Here is a 16,675-nt window from a genome sequence, read left to right as displayed (position 1 = left end):
CGAATTCATAAAGTTGTCTTTGCCTTGTTGTATTAAGTGATATAATCTATTCAAAATGCTTAGAACGGTACTTGAAGCAGATTAAACGTGAAAAAGGAGATGTGATCGATTACCAGCCATATCACCATCATTATCATCAACATGGTGCCTCATATTTTCTCCTTAGCTTAGGTATCAGCTCTAAAAAGCTTCTCATGGCCACAATCTCTGTTCATACTCACTGCCCCACAGCCAAATTAGGTCCTTCTCTTTCTGGTTCAGCTGTGCACACATGAACCATCCCATTTACTCAACTGCCCTCATTTGCTTCTGTCATCTCCCTGTCTCCTTGTTAGACTGAGAGCACAGTTACAACCAGGACAGCACTGGCCAGGCACTGGACAGTGCCTGCTATGCACTGGTTAAACTGACAACATGGGCGTATAATAGGCACTTAATGGTCTTTATAAAACATGGGATCCAAAATTTACCTGCCTGTGCAATTTCTTTGGGGGATAACTTTAATGTGTAACTGTGTAGCATTTTTTGAACAAGTGAATGAGACGGGATGTTTTGATTAAGTGATTCCATACTATACTTAATCAATACATAGTTTATAGGTGAGGCAGTAATAGGAATACAAACCCAAGACAAGGATAAAGGGATGGATTCTGGCATTTCAAAAGGAACGATAAACTTAAGAACCACACAAAAGGGGCTTAGGAAGAAAATCTGAATTAGTCCTATTCCCAAAAGGCTCTCAAAGAAATGTGCCAAGACAGAGGTACAATGACACTCATAAGGTAGTTGTTCATCATAAGAAAAACCGAAAAGAAAAACATTTATGGTTTATCTCTAAAGGATCTTGTTAACGAAATCATGGTACATTTACACAATGGAATGTTACACTAAAATGGTAATGCAAAAATAGCTTTATAAATATATAAAGACGTTTCCAATATATTGTTGGAAAAAACTTAGAGTTTGTCAAGAATTATCTTACTTTTGCAAATTAATAGTATATACATAGAGGTGCACATAGGAAGACGTATAGCTGAACTTACACAGGGGCTATATTTGAGATGGGCTTATTGATGAGTTTTTACTTCTTTACACTATTCTACATTCCTGACTTGTATGATAAGAATATAACACTTTATTTAAGCCAGAAAATAACTGATATCACAATTTTGAAATAGTATGCCTGAAATTGAGAAATATGTGGAAGAATCTAAAAGATGGTGCTGGTGTAGGTAAGCCACCAGCAAACCTACCTGAACATCCTTTCACTGACTTCGTCTTCCAACTTGCTGGAATGGTTCGGAACACCTCCAAAGGAACCCAAAGGTTGATGAGTGATGGGAAATGGGGTCTGTTTGGAAGAGAATCCAGCCCTGGCAGGGGTCTCCTTGGGCACAGACGAGAAAGGGAGACAGGTGGCAGTGCAAGACATGGATAAGTTGACGACCTCAACAGCTTTCAGGCTGTCCAGAGAGAAGGTCTCTGCAGAGGTCACGTGGGACAGCATGATGGAGGGGCCTGCCCTCGGCTCTTGGTTTCCTGTAGCTTGGGAGTGAATGGAGTGAGTCACAGTGGAGCACACAGCGCCTGCTTCACGTCCATCCTCTGGGAAGGTGTTAGGTCCTCTACCAAGTGCTGTATCATCAATGATGCCAGGTGAGCTGCTTCGCTCACCTGCTGAATCCGGGTTGACGATTTCGGCAGCTGACGTACAACTCACTTCAGGCACCTCACGGTGGGTGAAATGCTCAACGTCCAAGATGCTGCTGTTGGAAAGAGCTCTTTTCCCCACATTAGAGTCTTTAGGCATGCGCTTTGGGGTCTCCATGAGTTCTCTAGGAAAAGCTCTGTACCTAGGGGTTTCAAGTGCTGGGATGCGTGGTATTTTTAAACTCAGACCTTTGGTTTCAAGCCCTGGAGGGTTATCGGTCCTGCCATCAAGACAACAGGGTCCTTGAGGATCAAGCTGATCCTCTTTACCTTTGGGGATATCTATGTAACCAGGGCCCTGCTGGTTGTCAGCATCTGAAACTACCTCCACAAGGGAATGGTGAACCCCAGCATTACTAAGTTGAAGGCGGTGTCCGGAGGGATCCGTGCTCCTGGTGTGCACAGCTGAAGTCTCAGGAAGACCTCGCCCTTGCTGCAGGGAGTCCGTACCTTCAGCAGACTCCTCGGGGCTACTGATTTGGGGCGCAGAGACAGACTTGGTCAGTTTGGTGAGTGCCAGTTCCCTTTCCTCTTCCTCAAAAGGCAAAGAGCTAATGGAGGTGAGAGAGGCCTGGATCCCGCTCGGCAAACTCGTATTGCTCTCTGTGTGTCCACCCTCTAAGGAGTTCCTGTGTAGGGCATGTCTTCGAACCAGCTGGTGCAAGACATCCCGGTCACTAGGTAACTCCTGGGCTCTACTTCGAGCCTCGGACCAGGCAACGGAGCTTGGTTCACTCTCGATGCCTGAATCAGAGATGATGGACGAGGATCTCTTGATGACCCCAGATAGTACAGACACTCCCTCCCGCTCCTCTGAGTGAGGGTCCTCTGGGGAAGCCTTGACATCCAAGGGATCCCTCAAAGAAGAGTTGAGTGGATCACAGGGCTCTGAGGGGATGAGCTTCAGATTTAGCAGCACCATCTTGCTCCCCTGGTCTGCTCCCTTTCCAAGAGTACTTAACTCATGGAGTGTGGTTTTCTCTGAAGAGCTGGCATCGTGATGACTTCCACCTGCTACCCCTTTGCTTAGCTCAGTTCTGTCTAATTCATAGTTATCTCGAGAGCACCCACTCTCGTGCTGGGTACTGGTGACCGCTGTGGGGTCAGCTCTGCAGGGGTTCTTATTGCTAGAATTCACATCCATGTAGGTCAGTGCTGGGGCCTGGTCATCCTCTGGACCAGGACTCCTCCTGGGCAGGTCCTCATCTGTCGGCAGGTGCGTTCCAACATCAGACCTTTGGCCAGTCCGACGTTCATCTTCAGGCAAACCTGGTTTGTTCTGGAATTCACCAATTGTCAGATACACCTGAGATTCTGAGCACACGTCCGTATGACTCGGTGTGGTGACATTCTCATTTGGCCCTGGACACCTAATAACCTCTTCATTAGAGTCCATTTGGGGTGGTTTCATGGTGGGCAAGACAAGGTCTTCCCTCAAAGATGATTTTCTATTTACAATATGGTTCTCCTCTCTGTTGTTTAGATTCAGTATTGTGGGACTTGTTGCTGCAACATCAAAACTAGGGTACACACTCAAATTATGCCCTACAAAAAGAAAAAAAGAAAGAAAAATGTGTTATACTTTAAGAATCTACATTCATGGGGCTTCCCTGGTGGCGCAATGGTTGAGAATCCGCCTGCCAACGCAGGGGACACGGGTTCGATCCCTGGTCTGGGAAGATCCCACATGCCGCGGAGCAACTAAGCCCGTGCACCACAACTACTGAGTCTGCACGCCGCAACTACTGAAGCCCGTGTGCCTAGAGCCCCTGCTCTGCAACAAGAGAGGCCACCGCAATAAGAAGCCCGCACACCGCAACCAAGAGTAGCCCCTGCTCACCGCAACTAGAGAAAGCCCGCGCGCAGCAACGGAGACTCAACTCAGCCAAAAATAAATAAATAAAATAAATACATTTATTAAAAAAAAATCTACACTCACAAATTACCCAAATGCCTGATTGTATAATAGTTTGTCTGGACTCTGTTCCTGCTTCCTGGGGGATATCCTCTAAATCCTTGGAATTTCCCAAGCGATAGGAATGTCAGCTATTCACGGTGGATCCTGAGCTAATGATAACGAGGTGACTCATGGTGAGTCCCCTGATAGTCTGCGTTGAGGAGGCGACTCAGGAGGGGGGCTGGCCATGCCAGAAAGACCAACCACGTGACTAGTTGACTGAGGATTTGAACCAGGTGACATCGGTACAGCCTCTGGAGAGGAGAGATGGGCTGGGGATTGAGTTCCTTCACGTGGCCCATGATTCAGTCAATCATGCCCACATTACGAAACGCAGTATGAACTCTAGACATGGAGGATTGACTAAGCTTGCCCGGTGGGCAATGTACATTCATATACCAGGAATAGCAGTCCTGGAGGCATACAAGTTTCGTGTTTGGGACCCTTCCAGACCTCGCCCTATGAGTCTATTCTTTTGGCTGGTCTTTATTTGTATCCTTTCTAATAATACTGAAATCATAAGTATATCCCTTTCCTGAGTTCTATGAATTGTTCCAACAAATTATCAAACCTGAGGGGTCATGGGAATCCCTGGATTGGTAGCCAGTTGGTCAGAAGTCTGGGAGGCCTGAGAACCTCTGAGCTTGTGGCTGAGTTGTGAAGGAAGGACAATCGTATCAGAGACTGTGCCCTTAACCTGTGAGGTTCGACCTAATACCGGATTATCAGTGTCAGAAATGCGTCACACTAATGCAAAAGCTGCCAACGATTATAATTGATTTACCTTTTACTTAGTAAAAAAAACATTTTGAATAATTACCACTTACAAATATTAAAACATTTACTGATCTTGTGTACAGTATTTACAGAGTATATACAGAGAATGCTTTGGAGCCAGGAGCCCCTGGTCTCCAATCCTGACACTGACACTTGCCAGCTGTGAGACCTCGGACAGTTAGAAAAAAACAATAAGCCTTTTTCCTAGTTGAATACATTTTCTTCTCGGGTGGGCAGGTTCATAGTAACCAGTGGGCCTCACAGCCATAACTCAGAGTAGACTTCTGATATGAAATGGACACATGGGGAAGACAGATTTCTGCTTTCTGATGGGAAACACTGCCAAGCTTGAGCTCCGTAAACAGGGCAATTATCGTACATGGCACTCAGACCACAAGAGGCTCCCAGGTTCGCTTTGGTCTTTATAGCAGGATGGAGGCGCGCCAAAGTGTGACCTTCTTTTTCTTACTTTTCTTGAGGGTAAACTATTTTTTTCTTGAGGGTAAACTATTATGTCTCTCATTCTCTCCCCTGGTCTCTTTTCTCTTCTATTTCATTCCCCTCCTCCTTCTTTTATTTTCTTTCTCTCTCTCTCTCTCCCCCTCCCAATATACATAATTGGGATAAGTGCCTGTAACACAGCTCTTTTGAGAAAGATATATGATAGGTTATTCAATTTTCATATACACCAAACACACAAAAAAGGGGACTGGCCTTTTATTTTCTTTAAACAGTATAAATCTTCCATGCAATTTTAACGAAGTTAAATGAATATAATCATTATTAACATTATCATGGAGTAAACCATTGAGGCACTTACTTAAAAACTACACGGAGCTTTTAGACATCATCATCTCATCCTTTGAGTGAAATTTAAGATTGGGTCAAGGATTAGAACAAAGATTGTGAAGAATGAATCTCTTCCTTACCTGGACACGTTCTTTGCATCTTGAGACACTGAGCAAATTTCCCTTCCTCTGGGGAACTGTCTCACACCCTACAGCAAGTTAGACATTCTCTGTTGCAAATTCCTAGTGTCTCCTCTACACACATGTAGTGTAATACATCTACCACCATACCATGATCCATGTGGGCATGGCTTGTTCCCCCTGGAGAGAAGAGTTTGTGTTTTATAAGTATCTATATCCCCAAGGCTAGCATCCTGGCTACTTCACAGCCAATGAATTGTGTTCATAGAATGAATTGAGAATAGCTCAGAAATGCAGCAGAACAATGACTATTACTCTCATCGACTGTTTGTACCGGTGTGAAAAACACAATTTCAATATTATTTAGTCCTACAAATGGTAGACTGACATATCCTATGTGCAAAGCCCTATGCTGGGCCAAGGTTTAGAGAGAGGGAAAGTGGGGATCAGTTATAATAGTGAACCAGTCTTTGTCTTTATGGGATTTTCAAATTATTGGGAAACAAACATGGTACAGGACAGCTGGCTCTCCTACCAAAACATGTGGGTTGTATGCTGGAAAATACGAATTGAGCTTCTTCATAAAAGGAGACAATGGGTCAGCCTGAGTAGGGAGGATAGTGTGCGCAAAGGCCCAGGAGTCTGGGCCGCACAGTCTGGTCAGGTGTTGGTTGGATCCCACGTGGATGCAGCAAGAGTGAACAGAGGAAGTGGGGGAAGGGCATGAGGTTAGACAGGAAGAAAGAGCCCACAATATGGATGAACTTGAGTGCCTCGTAGGAGTAAGGAGTCTGGTCCTTATATTGCAAGTAACAGGTAGATTAGTGGGTTCTTGAAACAAAAAGGAAAGATTTATCATAGACAGTTAAGACAGGACATAGGAAGCCCAGTGAGGAAGCAGACTGTCAAAACAGCTATTTTAATTTCACTACTACAACTACGGGAAAAATGAGAGTAGCAAAGGATTTGATTCACAGAGGATGGATTTAGACTCAGATACTAACGGTGTTAGTTGACATGCATTCGTAACTTCCTCTGTGCCAGTGGACGAAACTATCCACTGCTCCCAGTAGCCTATGGAGTAGAAACCACAACCCCTGTTGCCCAATTTCATATAGTTACTAGATGCTGGCAAAAAAAAATTCAAATCCAGGTAATCTGGCCAACTTAAGACCTTAGGAAAACAGCCGAATTGCCTTGGGACAGGAGAGCGAGGGGGTGGGTGAGAGAAGGGATTATAGATTATATAGAAAGAATTTGCAAGTTCCTGGTACAGGTTAAGTATTCCAGCCACAGTACTACAGCAGACCACGAAGAAACATTACAATTTTAGTATGAAAACGAAATTCTTTTCTTTCCCTTTTTCCACTACACTAAAAGAATGGAATATAAACCCAAAAACTTCATTGCAAATTATAAAAATTAAGGCCACCAAGCCCTTGAGGAATAAGAAAATAATTCTTTATTCGCTAATACTTTTGCTCCAGGATTAAAGCATCACCAAAGTAAAGTGTAAAACAGCAAGAACCTCAAGAATAGCTTTGGGAAATAGACCCACAGACATAGAAAACAAACTTAGGGTTACCAGAGGGGAGGAGGAGAGAGATAAATTAGGAGTTTGGGATTAAAATATACACACTACTATATATAAAATAGATAACCAACAAGGACCTACTGTGTAGCACTGGGAACTACACCTAATATCTTGTAATAACCTATAATGGAAGAAAATGTAAAAAAAGACTATATATATTTACATAGATATGTGTATATATAACTGAATCACTTTGCTGTACACCTGAAACTAACACAACATTGTAAATCAACTACTTCCATAAAATTTTCAAAAAAAAGAATATCTTTGGGGTTTGAGCATGGATATAGGTGACTCTGTAAAAGTAGTTTTGGGGATGGGGATGGATCAGGTGAGAGGCGTGTGAGGGAAGCCTTGGGGAAGTATTCAGGCCTCTGAGAGCAACTGCCTCGGGGTTCTGCCAGGGAGATGTGACCATAAATGCTGGGGTCCTAGCCTCAGCCGAGTCCCATGTCCAAAGCACATAACAGAAGCTGTAAAGCAATGCCCGTCCTAAAATACTCTGTAGATGTGAACAGGGCATGGCTTCCAGGGACCTGCGTGGGCAGATGGCCCTCGAAAGACCTCCCCTAACGATGTCTTGCCACTGTGAAACTCTAGGGCAGTGATGTGATGGGCAGTAAAGAGGGTTGTCAGGGAGCCCCAGAAAGGCTGAGATTGACCTTCCAGCTAAAGCTGCAGGAGGGATGGGGCTCAGCTGAAATGAGGTTGGTTTATAAAAAATAAAGCTATGTGATAGTATATATAGCACATGTGAGCTAGGGACTGAGATGTATACCCACTAGAGTACCTATGAATATGCATGTAAAAGAAAGACTGGAAGGTGATCTGAAGTCTAATAATGATAGTATTAGGGGGTCTGACAGTGGGTGCTTACTTTAAATATCTTCTCTAACTGTTCAAATTTTCTGTAGTTCAATCATATAACTACAAGGAAGATCAACATATGTACATATGTACACACACACACACACACACACAGTCTCAATCCAATGTTCTGAGCTTTCTTTTTTCTTTCAATATATATATATGCCAAATGTTATTTATTTATTTGTTTATTTATTTTTTACCTTTATTGGAGTATAGTTCATTTACAACATTGTGTTAGTTTCAGGTGTACAGCACAGTGACTCAGTTATACATATATCCACTGTTTTATTTTTTTGTTTAGATTCTTTTCCTATATAGGCCATTAGGGAGTATTGAGATTGTTTTGAGCAGCTGGTTGGCTGCCATCTCTGGAGCTCACACGCAGTCAAGCCGTCATACAGAGCGTAGACACTAGATGTCAGGGTACAACCGAAAACCGAATAACATCCTTGGTTTGCAACGTTGCAGTCCTTGGAAGTCACCTAGACTTTTATAAAACATCCTACAAATCTCAGATTGCGGAAACTCTGAAATTTAAGGGGCCCCTCCTTTAATTATGGGCAACCCAATTGAATGGTTTAAAAAATATTTTGCCCAGAGATGGCAAGCCGACACGGGCTTCGGCACTGCAGTGACTCGGCTTTGAATGCTGGCTTTTACAAGCTGGGTCATCTTTGATTAACATTTACCCTCTTTGTGCCTCAGTTTTTCTCTGTTAAATAGACTTCTGAGGTTGTTTATAGGGTTAAAGAGATAAAGCTCATAAAACCTCCAGCATAGGGGCTGGCATAGTTTGGTCCTTTACCGGATCATGGGTCTCTTTCAGCTCTGTCATTTGTACGAACTTGTTGTGTTTCCATGAGCAGGGCTATGCAGGGGACGGGGAACGGACATTCTCTCTACAGTTTGCACTAGGCTCCTTCCAGTTGACGGATCCGTTCATTAACAAACTCTGTGCAGCCCCAGCAAAACAGATTGCAATCTGCACACACACACACACACACACACACACAAACATGTTACCTCTTCCCCCTGAAGTGAGCTGTTCATCCATTAATCCATATATTTATGTGCCCACTTTCTCAAATACTTTACCTGGCTCGTTCCATAAAGCAAGCACCGCATAGGAATGTCAACCGAATGCCATTTAGGTTCAATCAGAAATGAATTTATATTTGAATTGTACATTTGAGATAAGAAAAGATCTCCATCTGACTCTCAGGGGACTCTGGTGAGGGGGAGAATTTGGTTCCCATCTTACAGGTGAAAACACTGAAGCACTAAATACAATTCCACCCCAGGAGTCCAAAAGGGAGTCTTTACTATAAGTGTCCTTTGCTTCCATTGCTTTGCCCATTCACGGCAACAAAGTCATTTCCAATAACAAGCTTAACCTTAGCTCTTGCTTCTCCTCTAGGAACTGACAAATACTTCATTGATTTGTTCCCATGGCTGCTGGGATGTAAACAGAGCAACTGACGGGAACCCAGTGGTAAGCCCTACCCTTGAGGTTTCCAAAGCAAAAAAGGAGAAGGCACACCTGTGGCAGGGCAGTCCACGTATCTGTCCTCGAAGATAACGGGCAGAGTGTTCCAGTCGCCGTCAATGTCCAGACACTCTGCAGGGAGCGGGGGCATGGTGGTGAGGTACTCTGAATTCCGGACATCCAGAGACAGCTGGCTGTGGGTCTGGATCCTGGGGAACACAGACCCGATGAGCATTCAAGGAAGATTTAAAGGTTTTAAACTTACTGTTCCATCCCTCTTATCCCAAGACAGCATTCAGAAAATGTTCAGTAGACTCTAACAATTGTCATCTGTCTGTCTCCCCTCCCTTTCTTCCCAGCTACCTACCCAGCCCCCAAAGCCCTAGTCTGCTTTGAATCAGAACTGCTCTCGGTGCTGACATGGATTGTGTGTTTAGGCAAAACCCCAGGGCATTTAGCACATACCAATTAGTAGAATGTAATAAATACCATTCTAGTGGAATGTACGTTGAGTTTCTAAATAGCTAGGAATCGTAAATTCGTGTTTTGGAGGAAACACCTAAATCTATATATACTTTACTCCTATTTCTCTAACTACCTATAGCACTTAGGGTCTTAATCATATTTGGTGGCATCTGAATTCAGAACCATCTAAAATTGCCTTTTTACTGCTTGCTGTGTGGACAACAGGATCCTTGATTAGGGTATCAATTCCCCTAGTTCAGGAGCCATATTTCTGGTTTCCTGCCTATAAGATTTTAAAAGGCCCCTTATTCCTCCTCCATGACCCAGATATCACTCCACGAGTAGTGATATGATTCCAGAATTTGAAATAAATAGTATTCCTAGTTCAAAGGCTGGGCTGGTGGAAAACGTTTACTCCCTTCTCCTCAAGTCCCTGCAAAATGGCAAGAGTTTATTTTTCCCCCATGAAGGGAAAATTATTAACAATCCATCATTTTTCTCCATGCCAGCTCAATCACTCTTGCCCAAGCGAAGATGATGCTCTTATCGGGTTGGTGAGTTTGGGAGAAGAATTGAGCACGCATAGCTACTTTCTGTCTGTCTGTCTTTCTGTCTCTTTGTCCAACTGCAGACGTTTTTAGAGCAGCCTGACTCTGGAAGTCCCAAACTCACTCTCCAGCCCTTTAGATTATCTGCCCACAGAGAACAGTTCTGTAGCTGTGGAACATTGCACAGGCCAGGGCAACTTCTGTAATCCAGCATCCTCAGTAAGAAATATGATGAAGGACATATACGCACATATGCTATTTATATATGTATATTTAACATAAATATTAAATGTGTGTATTTCATTCGCCTCTTATTTCTCAATTGGATTTTAACCTATGAAAGAAAAAGAGAAGCAATTTATTCTCTCCCTCAAAGCCATGAAGGCCATTGCAAATTCATCATTCTTTGGACCTCTGTCTGAATATTTAAATGGAATTTTGTTGCAATCAGTTCTGCCCTTCTCAGCTCTCATCATTTTTTGGTCCAGTTTTCAGCTTATTAACAAAGTATATTGATTGAACACCAACATGCATAGGATGGTGTGCACAGGGTAGGGGGTAAACCTAGAGGATTGAAACTTGATTCTGGACCTAAAGAACTTACAGAGTCATGAATAAGTTAGGTGGTTAATCAGGTAATTATAATACAACAGGATAGATGCTGGAGAGTCAGAACTAAGTTATTTTAGGCAGGGAGTTCTCTCTTGCTGGAATGTAGTATACAGACATTGTGAATGTGACCACACACCTCAAACAATGCTTCTCACGTGTTAACAAATAACTAAAAATTCCAGGGCATGTACCCTATGAGCTACCACCTCACACCTGTTAGGATGGCTATTACTGGAACAAACAAGTGTTGGTGAGTATGTGGAGAGGCTGAAACCCTTGTGCCCTGTTGAGGCGAAGGCAAAATGGTGCAGCTGCCGTAGAAAACAGTACAGAAGTTCCTCAAAAACTTCAAAATAGAGATACCATATGAGCTGTCAATCCCACTTCTGAGTATTTATCCCAAATAATTGAGATCAGTATATTTAAGAGATATTAGCACTCCTATGCACATAACAGCACTATTCGTAACAGCCAAGATATGAAAACAAGCTCACTGCCCACGGACAGATGAATGGATAGAGAAAATGTGGGACAATGGAATATTATTCAGCCTTGAAAAAGGAGATTCTGCAATCTGTGACAACAGGGATGGATTTTGAGAATATTACGCTAATAATGCCAGTCACAGAGGGACAAACATTGCATGACTCCGCTATACATGAGGCGTCTACACTAGTCAGATCCCTAGAATCAAAGAGGGGAGGGGTGGTTGCCACGGGTTGGGAGAGGGGAAAATGGAGAACTGCTCATCACGGGGCATAAAGTTCCAATGAAGTCAGATGAAGTGTTGGAGCCAGTTCACATAGGCTTGCAATAGCCATGAATCCACATTCAGTGCTAACATATCCCTGGCTTGAAATTGACTAGGGTGGGAGCATCCACACGTGGAAATTGGCAAACACTACAGACTGGAGGTTTTTTTGTTTGTTTTTGCTTTCCTGAGAGCTAGTTGTGAAACATTTATGAGGACCCTGGCCATACCTCTTCTCATAATTTTCTAGGTCCTTACCTTGATGTGTTTTTCTTTACTGATCACTATCTGAAATGATATCATGTACTTCCTGCCTGTCTCTCCACTAGAACGAGTGATCCATGGGGAGAACATCTTCATTCTGTTCCCTGCTGTATCCCCAGTGTCTATGTGAAGAGCAAACATTTGTGTAAGTCATCAGGCATCACCTAACTCTTTCTGAGCAGAGTCTGCAGCTGCTCCAGGTCGGGTCCTGTGCATGGATGTTCTCATGTGATCCTCACAACTATTATCCTACCCATTTTAAGGAAACAAAGACTAGGTGAGCTTCAGGGAAAAAAACAAACAGAAAATTAATTCTCTCAAGGATCTGCTGCGAGTAGAGGAGCAGGACTTTGAACCCAGGTCTCCCGGATACCATACCATCTGCACTTTGTACAAGTGGTTGTCATTCCAACAAAACTCTTCCAGGATGCTAGCTGCCTATGTGTCTGTCACCTCCTTGTGTGTTCACACTCCTTGGGAATGCAGCCAGGGCCTGGCAGTCTGAGGTTTACATATCGTTGTGGTGATTTGGAATTAGATGTCCTGCAGTAGTCTTGAATTGCAGTGCTTTGCTCAGTGGTCCTCAAAGTGATGCTTACATTTGCCAAATTAACTCTCCCAATTTTCATTTTAAAAAATACAGTTGGTTCTAGCAGGGGGCTGGACTGAATGAATGAATGCATGAGTGAGTGACTCTAGATATTTCTAGAAAAGCCATTTTAACATGAGATATGTTTTCCTTGGTGCCCCTCTCAATTTCAGAATCCATGAGGCAAACTTCAACATTGCTGTAACTTTCCAACTAGAATTAAGTGTGGGGAGAAAATAAGGTTATAAAGATGAAGGTGAAAAGATCTTTGGGTCTGTCCTAAGTGATGGATGGATTTCAAGCGTTTCTCCTGCTGGATTTACTATAGCATCTCAAACATTATTCCATCCACATTTAGTTTGGAGGCAAACGTACTATTCAGAAACCCAAAGAAATGCTTGGACTTGTGTAGCCACGGCCAGACATCTTGGAGGAAGCACTGATTGTGCCCACAAGGGAAATCTACAATGAGAGACAATGACCTCATCTTATGTCAACCCTTCGACTTTTCTGAATTTTTTTTTTTTTCAGTACGCGGGCCTCTCACTGCTGTGGCCCCACCCATTGCGGAGCACAGGCTCCGGACGCACAGGCTCAGCGGCCATGGCTCACGGGTCCAGCCACTCCGCGGCATGTGGGATCTTCCCGGACCTGGGCACGAATCCGTGTCCCCTGCATCGGCAGGCAGACTCCCAACCGCTGCGCCACCAGGGAAGCCCCTTTCTGAATATTTTTTAAATTTTTCTGGAGGAAGTCAAACTTAGATATTCATCTGTCCTCCTAATTAGGTAGTTCAGCCTTAATTCTTACGCTAAATGCATTTCATAGCTGCTGCAAAGTCTCAGGTGAACTTTTTTTTTTCTGACATTGCTTGTGCCCACACCACCTGCTTCTAATTCATTTTGCAAAGAGGACTCAGCACAGATGTCTTCAGGGACCTAGGAAGTCTTGATTCTGTCTACAGAACCATAAGGATACTCAACAACAACAAAATACTTTGTCTTCTCTGACACCTGCCAGCTCCTGCCTCTGCAATTTGTCTGACTCTTTTGCCTTCAGAGAAAATTCACCTGAATGTGCAGAGGTGGGCAGACTTCTCTCCTTCATGATTGGAGATGAAGGGAAGAAATAACTTTGAACAAGAACGTCCTTGGCGCTCAGGGTTCACGATGTGGTCATGCAACTGGTTACTTACAGATTTTCCTGAAAGGTCAAGACTGCAAGTTTTTGGTGCTCCATATAAAAGAAGGCCTCGGAAAACCTTCGGACCTGAGGAATAAAATAGTATAAACAAAGTAACTCACTGGGTGGGTTTGGCCTTCACTTTTTTTTTTTTTTAATTAATTATTTATTTATTTTTGGCCACACCATGCAGCACGTGGGATCTTAGTTCCCGACCAGGGATCGAACCCGTGCTACCTACAGTGGAAGCGCAGAGTCTTAACCACTGGACCACCAGGGAAGTCCCTAGCCTTGACTTTTTAAAAAGAAATTAAGGCTCAACGAGGGAAGTAACATATATTAATATCAGGGAGAGCTTAGCCCACAACCCAGAGGTTCTGAAACACTAGTATTTCTACCCACCCCCAGCTGCCCTCTCTATTTCTGGTTCTTAGCACAAACCTGATTTATGGACACAATTGAATGCATGTTTATGAATCTGCTCTTGGCTTGCGTTCTGTCGTTTGTACATTTAGGCCTTATTTCTTCTACTAGAATATGCGACCCTTGAAAACAGAGGCCATAGATAAATGCAGATGAAATAGAATGTGCAAAGCTAGTCATGCAAGTGCGTCCGCTAAGCACTTTGTAGACTTAGCTATTTGGTCCTCTTGCTGGAAATGAGAAGACCAACATCTTTTATTATGCGTTGGTACCCACCACTGTGCACTCAAGCTGGTGGCAAAAAATGCACTAGGAACAATGGAGTAGACGTGAAGACACTTCTTTGAAACACTATCAAAGCACTTCGTCATATCCCTGAGATTGGTTTGCTATCACTTGGTAGCCAAGGAAGGTATTTTCTGAATAATAGACCAAAGATGTGAAAGCTGAAGGAAGTTCATAAAGTTTCACTGCTAGTTCATGGTGGAGAAGGGCTAGTACTTGGGTCTACGGAAGTCAATCCTGACTTTTATTCTGCCCAGTGAGCCAACTGTTGTAAAGCTTCCTTGAGAGATCACTGGTGCATGATTAGAGAATTGATACCATTTAACCCCTTACCCGCAAGGTGTGATGCTCCTGGGTGAGATAAGCGGTCACTTGGGAGTGTAATGTCACCGTGTCCAGGAATTGGGTCCACAGAGCCATCAGGTGGGAGGCCAGCTGGGCAAGATCCTTACTTATCTGCTCAGCTATCTTCTCTGGATTATTCAACATCTGGGGAGGGAAAAGGGTGGCAGTAAAGGACCTCTGCTCCATGAAGCTACTGCCGTCTTCCTCCTGAAGTCTTTACTGGCTTCTCTGCTTTAAACGAATCCCTCTCCTTTCTCTGGACTCTCTTCTGCATCCTATTACGTTCTGAACTCAGCACTTGACGATCATGATAGCTTCCACTTATTAATATCTACTAGTTGGCAGGTAGAACACTAGGCGTTTTTATATGCCCTCTCCTATTTAATCCCCACAATGAACCTTTGGTAAAGTTATTGTAACCATCATTTTATACAAAAATTAAAGGAGAGAGGACGAAATAGCACACCCAAGGTCACACAAAGCTGAGATTCAACTGTAAGACCATCTCACCACAAAGCCGTGGCACTACGCCGACGTTACAGAGTAGGCGTCGTAAAACATCTCCCGAGAAACAATAAAGTCTTTATAACCTCACGGCATCTGACTTGCTAGATGATTTCCACATGGCCGTGCTCAGTAGACCTGCCACCATCTTCCCCCCAACACTCCAAATTTCTTAAGGAGGATCCCAGGTTGTCTTAACGAAAGCTTGAAGGACCCAGCCTACAGAGGTCCGGAGCCCTTGGGGGAACTTTTGGCTAGCTTCAGTTTAGAACTACGAGAGCCGTCTGCCTGGGGGTAACTTTCATTGTGGAGAGCTGAGAAGAGAGATCACATCTCTGAGGACAGCCAGAGAGCCAGTGGTCCAAGCCTAACACTGAATTCTACGCTTCATCACTTACTCACCAAGAATTTAATGTGCATCTCCCATATCCCAGGCACGTGTTTAGAATACATGGGAGCACAAAGATGAATTAGAGAGTGTCTCTTGGGACTTCCTTGGCGGTCCAGTGGTTAAGACTCGGCACTCCCAACGCAGGGGGCCCGGGTTCGATCCCTGGTCGGGGAACTAAGATTCTGCCACTAAGATATGCCACAGGGCGCGGCAAATAAATAAAGTGAAGTTCAGTAAATGTATTCAAAAGAAAAGGAGTGTCTCTGCCTGCAGAGAGCCTCATTCACCAGAGGAGATAGTAACGTGGGTTAACCCTGAGGAGTATAGCCAATATTTTATAACTTTAAATTTAGTATAATCTGTAAAAATATCAAATACTATGCTGTATATCTGAAACTAATATATTGTAAATCAACTGTATTTCAATAAAAATAGGTTTATACCATCCCTATCCTTAATATGCTTAAAAAGTCAACTTAAGAACACTGAAAAAAAAAAAAGAGTGGTGGGCATGTGTCTGTCTTGGAAGACGCAGCAGGACACATAACCATTGCTGTTTCAAACCCATCTATGAGCTCCTTCTTTGCCATGTGCCTCAGTTTCTTCATCTGCAAAATGAGTGTGCAAAGCAAATAACCCTTTATTGGGTGTAACAATGTATGGGGAGACTAAGTTCAAAGCCTCGCTTGAAACGCTGGAAGTTCCCTTCACTCTTCTTGGACTAAAGGCTGATGCTAGTATAAGGCATGCTGGGTGGAGCAAAGCATCTGAGAGTAAGAAAAACAGAGAAGGGCTTCCCTGGTGGCGCAGTGGTTGAGAGTCCCCCTGCCGATGCAGGGGACACAGGTTCGTGCCCCGGTCCGGGAAGATCCCACATGCCGCGGAGCGGCTGGGCCCGTGAGCCATGGGCGCTGAGCCTGCGCGTCCGGAGCCTGTGCTCCGCAACGGGAGAGGCCACAGCAGTGAGAGGCCCGCGTACCGCAAAAAAAAAAA

General features: G+C 43.8%; 1 protein-coding gene across 1 annotated transcript in view; it reads right to left on the bottom strand.

Moving 5' to 3' along the window:
- FAM135B (family with sequence similarity 135 member B) overlaps positions 1-16,675 on the bottom strand; it is a 162,699-nt gene that overhangs the window by 11,378 nt on the left and 134,646 nt on the right. The window contains exons 9-12 of the mRNA XM_029222947.1: positions 14,776-14,931; positions 13,748-13,821; positions 9,378-9,532; positions 1,254-3,255 (exon numbers count right to left, since the gene is read on the bottom strand). Of these exons, the coding sequence (XP_029078780.1) occupies positions 1,254-3,255; positions 9,378-9,532; positions 13,748-13,821; positions 14,776-14,931 (2,387 nt within the window). The remainder of the gene's footprint in view (positions 1-1,253; positions 3,256-9,377; positions 9,533-13,747; positions 13,822-14,775; positions 14,932-16,675) is intronic.

Source organism: Monodon monoceros, unplaced genomic scaffold (genome assembly GCF_005190385.1).
Source record: "Monodon monoceros isolate NGI ecotype Baffin Bay Population unplaced genomic scaffold, NGI_Narwhal_1 Super_Scaffold_14, whole genome shotgun sequence".
Classification (NCBI taxonomy): Eukaryota; Metazoa; Chordata; class Mammalia; order Artiodactyla; family Monodontidae; genus Monodon; species Monodon monoceros.
Note: the sequence above shows the minus strand (reverse complement) of the source record. Positions and strands in the feature narration are given on the sequence as shown.